This window comes from Larimichthys crocea, chromosome VIII (genome assembly GCF_000972845.2).
Source record: "Larimichthys crocea isolate SSNF chromosome VIII, L_crocea_2.0, whole genome shotgun sequence".
Classification (NCBI taxonomy): domain Eukaryota; kingdom Metazoa; phylum Chordata; class Actinopteri; family Sciaenidae; genus Larimichthys; species Larimichthys crocea.
The window spans coordinates 7,032,165-7,039,679 of NC_040018.1; the positions used below are offsets into that span (position 1 = coordinate 7,032,165).

The following is a 7,515-nucleotide window of genomic DNA, read 5'->3' on the forward strand; positions in this document are numbered from 1 at the left end:
CAAACAAATTGTCTTTATTAATATTGAATGCTGGTTACTACTACACTACTGTGTAGTTGAAGCACTTTGAGTTTATTAGTACTATTACATAAATGTTATTACTTGTTTCACATTAAGTTTATTAGTCAATTTATATTAAAACTTTGTAATTCAAATGGATGGAAATTTTCTATGTGAAACTGAAGTCCTGCATTTTGGCCATTCTTTCTTTTTATAGCAGTGGGTGGATGGAATCTGATTTTAGAGCTTATGTGATGTGCTCTGCTGATGTCTGTTGTGAAAAAAGTTATTTTGGCCTGTTAGAAAGTAAAGTAAGTAAGTAGATCATTAAAAAGGGTCAATACAGAGCTACTGTAACACTAAAATCCCTTTCCTTCTGATTGTCAGGGGGACAATGTCTTATCCTACCACGCCCTCAGGTGGTGGAGAACTGCTACATCATCCTGAAGGAGCAGGAGGAGGTAGATAGCCCTTGTTGGCTGTGTGGGGTTGCTTATGCACTTTTGCAGGGGCCACATACATAAATTGGGTCAGCTAAGAAATGTAAGTTGCCTGAACGACTCTGATTGAAATAATTAGTTGGGCACAGAAAAAGTTGGTATTTCAGGTACAACACACATTTTTACGGTGGCCCTGAAGTGCAAAACACAACAGCAAATTCAAAAACACAATAGCAAATCGAATAACACAACAGCAAATCGAATAACACAACAGCAAATTCAAAAACACAACAGCAAATCAAATAACACAATAGCAAATCAAATAACACATTAGCAAATTCAAAACGGAAAGGGTAGGTACCCTCGGGCGATATTGTGTTTTTGAATTTGCTGTTGTGTTATTCGATTTGCTGTTGTGTTTTTGAATTTGCTGTTGTGTTTTGCACTTCAGGGCCACCGTACATTTTAGTTGAACTGACTGAGAGAAATGAGCTGAGGTAACTAAAACCTCATATCCTTTTTTACAGTGTAATTGTGCATGTAAAATTACATGATTTGATGAATAGAATATGCATTTATGATTATTTAGTGATTGTACAACTAATTTAACTAACTAACTTAACGTTTCTTAACTTTCTCTCTCCTAATAATGTCGCAACATGCTTTGTATTCATGAAATAGGAAGAAACCACTAGTGTCTTTAGTGGTAGTATTATGATTGTTCATAAAATATGAAACGTTTCTCTTCTGGCTTTATTTTGGTGTAACCAGACGTTGTAATCATTTTATCATTCATGGTAATTCATTGTCATTTTATCAGTCATTGTAATTGTACAATATGTTTGTGTTGATTTGTTCTGTACACGTGACATCTATTGCACGTCTGTCCGTCCTGGGAGAGGGATCCCTCCTCTGTGGCTCTTCCTGAGGTTTCTTCCACCTTTTTTCCCTGTTAAAGGTTTTTTGTGGGCAAGTTTTTCCTCGAACCGAGGGTCTAAAGAGAGAGGATGTCACTCCCTGTACAGATTGTAAAGCCCTCTGAAGCAAATGTACTTTGTGACTTTGGGCTATACAAATAAAATTGATTTGATTTGATCTGACCGTCTTGAAAAGACTTAAAGTGTCCAGATTTAAGTTTCTTGATTAAATACAATTTTGTCTGTATATCCAAGTAAAGTCTCGAGTACCTTAGTGACAGATATATATACAAAAGAGTTTTTATGGGCTGTGTTGTATAGATATTCTGTGGATTCAATAACAGGAAAGTGCTGTATGTCTGGTCATGATCCAGCTCTGAGCCCATGATAAAACAAAGGGAGATGCGGGTTGAAGGCACAAATAAGGATACTTTATTATTTAAACAACTCAAAAACTAACAAACTTAAACTAAACAAATGAAACAATGAGATGTGTTTATCACTACATCAGTGGTGAAGGTGTGTGCATGCATGGGTGTGTACTAGATGTTGCATGGAATGGAAAAGCCAAAAACCCTGCGGCAGACACGGGAGGCAGAGTCTGTCAGAGAAAAAGACAAGTCAGAGGTGTGGAGTTTTATAGTTGCAATCACCAGGCCCAGGTGTTTCCAACTATAATCAGCGTCTCCTCAGGTACCTGCTGTGGTGAGAGAACACAAGATGTAAATAAACAAGTAAACCGTCACGCTGAACATTCTACTGTGTTACTGTAAAGTCTGCTCAGCCAAAATCGGAGTGTTTCCCCAATACCCTCCAGGGAAGAGTCAGAAAAAGCTTCCGAACAGACTGGTACAAAACTCATTCATGGCCGGAGGACTCGCAGATATGTTGTTTACTGTTTCCACTGTAGACATTTGTCTGTGATGCCACTGAGACTGTTTTAACCTTAATTGGCAGGTATGGAAATGGCATGCAAAAACATTGTCTTTTTAAGCAGCTGGTACAGAGCCGGCCCGTGGTATAGGCAGCCACAAATGGGGATTCGAATCCAACCTGTGGCTCTTTCCCGCATGTCATTCCTCATCTCTCTCTCCCCACATTCCTGTCACTCTTCAACCGGTCTCTGTCAAATAAAAAGGGCAGAAAAAATCTTTAAAAAAGAAAGAAAGAAAGAATTGCATTGTATATAATATGTACAGAATAGAGGAAATCATGCCTGTCTTAGGTTTTTAATTTCTATTATTTCATTTAATTTTATTGTTATTATTATTATTTGACAAAACTTCATCTAAATTACTATAATACTTATTGCAGCAGTCTTTGTATAGATTTGGTACCACTGCTGGTCGAACGGCGAACGGTGTAAAATCGTGATTTGCCATCTAAGGCTTATATTACTCATAGATACTTTGTCAACCCCCTCAAAATCTCTTGTCCCTCTGTCACCCTGTAATACTAGACCCGCCCCTGTTAAACATAAGTTATTATATTTATGGTATCTATTTTTATTTTATCTATTATATTATTATTTTTTTTTATATTATTATTTCTTCATCTTCACTTTATTTTTTCTTTTATTTTTTATCTTTTCATCTATAATTTTCTATGTTTATTATTGTCTTTTTATCATTTATTTTATTATCTTTGATTCCGTCAACACAGTGTCAAATGTTTTGACACAGTGATGCCTTCTGTTGGGTCTACTGCTCTGTAAAGCATTTTGTAAAACTGTTTTTTAAATGACCTATTATTATTATTATTATTTCTAATATTTACTTTTGTCATCTTTTTTTATCTTTTATTATTATTATATTCTTATTATTATATATTATATTATTATTTTATTATTTCTCACTGTCACGTTTTTTTCTTATTCTTTTTTATCTTTTTTATATTATATATCTTATTAATTATTATGTATGGTTTATTATTATTATTATTATTTGCACGTAGTGTTTTTTTTAGTTTTTTTTTTTTTTTATTATTATTAGTATTATTATTATTATATAATTGTTAGTTTTTTAATTATTTCTTCCTTCACTTTTTTTCTTTTATTTTTATCTTTTTATATTATATATATATTATTATTATTATTTATATTTATTATGTATTATTATTATTTTTTTTATTTTTTATTATTTTCATTACTTTTTTCTTTTATTTTTTATCTTTTTTATTATTATATATCTTATTAATTTATTATTATTATGATATTATTATTATTATTATGCTTGAAAGTCAGCCCTGCTTTTATTCGAAGACGGAAGTCCGTGCTTTCTATTCTTCCAGAGTTGGCGTTTCCTCGCAGAAAAAAATACTCCAACTTAGGCCATTCTCGCTGCGTTTACGCCCGGTTTGTGCGTAAGAGGACGCCTCTTCCAGGCCCCGTTTTTCTGTCGTTTTTTTTAAATTATTTATTTCCGTGTAAACTGCAGTCTTGATATAAAACATGATGGTCGATAATTCAGCCCGCCGTGAGGGCCCCGGGGAGAAGCGTGCCAGGATTCAAAAGTCAAACCTCAGGTTTTTTATAATCCAGCAGCATGGCTCGACCACGGCCGCGGAGTACCGGCAGAGATTTGTTTTCGCTAAGATGAAGGGATACCCGCACTGGCCGGCGAGGGTGAGTCTGGGTTTGCGGCCGGGCTGGGAGCGCAGGGAGGCGGGGTTGATTTACACAATACAGCCGCTGCTTCGCTGGGGAACCGGAGGGATGCTGATGCCCTGAGCTCGGTGTGCGTATTTATGTTAGTGACGCCTGTTAAAATGCTTTGTTTTCCGCCACGCTGAGGGTGAATGTTGACATTTTAACGACATTATTATGAGACCCATTTTCTGCACACGCTCCCTGCTCCCTGCGCATGTCTTAATAATTTCTATTAATTAGTCCAACACGTGTTTGTGCATTAATACTGAAGCACCCATGGAAAAAATGTGCCAGCAGCTGACCTCAGGTAACCTGTAGTGCACCCACTTATTTTCAATAATTTAAGTATTATATAGAGTATGGCCCAAATTGAGTGCTGGGACGTGGTTTATATGACATCAGTTACTGTTACTACAATGCACAATGCTGTCAGGCTCCTTGACAGTTTAGGAGCATCTCTACCATGATACATGATACAGGTTCACACTGAAGGATCAAGGATTCAAGGATTCAAGGAGTTGTAGTGTTGTCATTGCAACACATGTAAACATGGGATGAAACGAAATTGGTTTCCCCTGGTCCTGGAGCAGCCCAATATCATATAAAATAAATATAAAAAAAAAATATATATATAATATATATATAGATATAGATATATATATATATATAGATATATATATGAGGTGTGTGTGTGTGTGTATATGTTGTATATATACTATATATATATATATACTATAGTATATATAGAGAGAGAGAGAGAGAGAGGAGGAGAGGAGAGAGAGAGAGAAAGACATAAAATACTAAGTGTGGCAAATTTAAATTTAAAGAAGTATAACAATAATAGAAACAGAAAAAAAAAAACAACACAGTATAACACATGGTGAGGTAGCCAATATCATAGAATTCAAGATTTCAAGGATTCAAGAGTTTTATTTGGTCATTGCAACACATGTAAACATGGGATGAAACGAAATTGGGTTTCCCCCGGTCTGGACAGCCCAATATCAAATATAAAATAAAATATAAAATAATATATATTATATGAACATAAAATATAAAAGTAAAGGCAAATTAATTTAGAAAAATAAGTACAATAAATAAAAAACAACAACACCATGGTGAGGTAGCCATATCATAGAAGAACCGTAGACTAGTAGATAGAAGATAGTAGACATAACAGGTGTATCTTAAAGCTTCAGCATTAAGGGGATAGAATAAATACCAGTAAGAGTGAGCTCTTCCCGTCCTTCAATTGATGAACTTCCGAGAAGGACGCTTTCCAAACCGCCTGCCAACAAGTACCCCATCTTCTTCTTCGGGACTCATAAGACGTAAGCACCTTTTGATGCTCCACTGGTGTGTTTTTTTTCCAGAGGAAGCAGCTGCCACACATATATTAATACGAATGCAAAGGAGTTGTGATACATCGGCACTGTGCGGGAGTGCCACATGTTCTTGGTAGTGTGAATGTATACCTAGATCATGTTTTAAACTTGAGCATGGAGAGTTCCTTCTTGCCCTTGGAAAAAATTATTCTTTTAAAATTAATCATCTTACGCTTCATCCCGTCACATGGACTGTGCCGTATACCCAGCCTGTTTATGTGACTACAACAAAGACAAATAGTTTTTACAAATCCGATCATAGCTTTAATAAAAACAGTTTCAGGGGGGGGAATGTTACCTCCTACTCAACCCTCTAAAAGAATATTAACAACCCCAACTTATTTCTGAGTTATTTGTACCCTGCACCACAGATTATTCAGCATAATATCTCACCGAGTTTCTTTCATCCGACTAAAATAAAATGTGTCCTTGGGTTTTACCATCCAATGAATATCCATTTTAAACTCTTTGTTATGTTAAAAGGCTCCAAAATCAAATCTCAGCTCTTCGCTATGAGAGATTTCTGTAGTTTTGTTGTCTGAGCTCCTCTGACAGGTTGTTGGGATTATTTTATTATTATTATTATTATTATGCTTGAAAGTCAGCCCTGCTTTTATTTCGAAGACCGGAAGTTCGGTGCTTTCTATTCTTCCAGAGTTTGCGTTCCTCGCAGACAAATACTCCAACTTAGGCCATTCTCCGCTGCGTTTACGCCCGAGTTTGTGCGTAAGAGGACAGCGCTCTTCCAGGCCCCGTTTTTCTGCGTTTTTTTTAAATTATTTATTTCCGTGTAAACTGCAGTCTTGATATAAAAACATTGATGGTCGATAATTCAGCCCTGCGCTGAGGGCCCCGGGGAGAAGCGTGCAGGATTCAAAAGTCAAACCTCAGTTTTTAATCCAGCAGCATGGCTCGACCACGGCCGCGGGAGTACACGGCAGGAGATTTGGTTTTCGCTAAGATGAAGGGATACCCGCACTGGCCGGCGAGGGTGAGTCTGGGTTGCGGCCGGGCTGGGAGCGCAGGGAGGCGGGGTTGATTTACACAATACAGCCGCTGCTTCGCTGGGGGAACCGGAGGGATGCTGATGCCCTGAGCTCGGTGTGCGTATTTATGTTAGTGACGCCTGTTAAAATGCTTTGTTTTCCGCCACGCTGAGGGTGAATGTTGACATTTTAACGACATTTATTTATGAGACCCATTTTCTGCACACGCTCCCTGCTCCCTGTTCATGTCTTAATAATTTCTATTAATTAGTCCAACACGTGTTTTTGCATTAATACGAAGCACCCAGCAGCTGACCTCAGGTAACCTGTAGTGCACCCATCTTATTTTCAATAAATTTAAGTATTATATATTATGGCCTCAAATTGAGTGCTGGACATGGTTTATCATGACATCAGTTACTGTTACTACAATGCACAATGCTGTCAGGCTCCTTACAGTTTAGGAGCATCTCTACCATGATACAGATACAGGTTCACACTGAAGGATTCAAGAATTTCAAGGATTCAAGGAGTTTTATTTGTCATTGCAACACATGTAAACATGGGATGAAACGAAATTGGTTTCCCCTGGTCCTGGAGCAGCCCAATATCAATATAAAATAAAATATAAAATACACAAAAAAATAATATATATAATCTGTCTATATGTCTATATCTATCATATATCTATATATATTTATATATTATAGAACATAAACTATATAAAAAGTAACGGCAAATTTACAATTTAAGAAAAGTATACTCAATAAATCGAAAAAACAACAAAGTATAACACCATGGTGAGGTAGCCACTATCATAGATTTGCAGGATTTCAGGATTCAAGGAGTTTTATTTGTCATTGCAACACATGCCTATGGGATGAAACGAATTGGGTTTCCCCGTCTGGAGCAGGCCCAATTCAATATATAAAACATACCATAAACTATATTATAAATACTATCATATATATATATAGAACATACAAATATAAACAGTAAAGGCAAATGTTAATTTAAGAAAAAATTATATACATAAATAGAAAAACAACAATTCCACACCATGGTGGTGTAGGCCATTCATAGAAGCCCGTAGAGTGATAGAAGATGTAGACTTACACAGGTGTATCTTCCGCTTCAGCC

The 7,515-nt window shown here is 36.3% G+C and overlaps 1 protein-coding gene across 1 annotated transcript in view; it reads left to right on the forward strand.

Moving 5' to 3' along the window:
* Positions 1-3,950: 3,950 nt before the first annotated feature.
* Positions 3,951-7,515, forward strand: part of hdgfl3 (HDGF like 3) — a 13,256-nt gene continuing 9,691 nt past the window's right edge. The window contains exons 1-2 of the mRNA XM_027281328.1: positions 3,951-3,990; positions 5,230-5,335. Coding sequence (XP_027137129.1) covers positions 3,951-3,990; positions 5,230-5,335 — 146 coding nt within the window. The remainder of the gene's footprint in view (positions 3,991-5,229; positions 5,336-7,515) is intronic.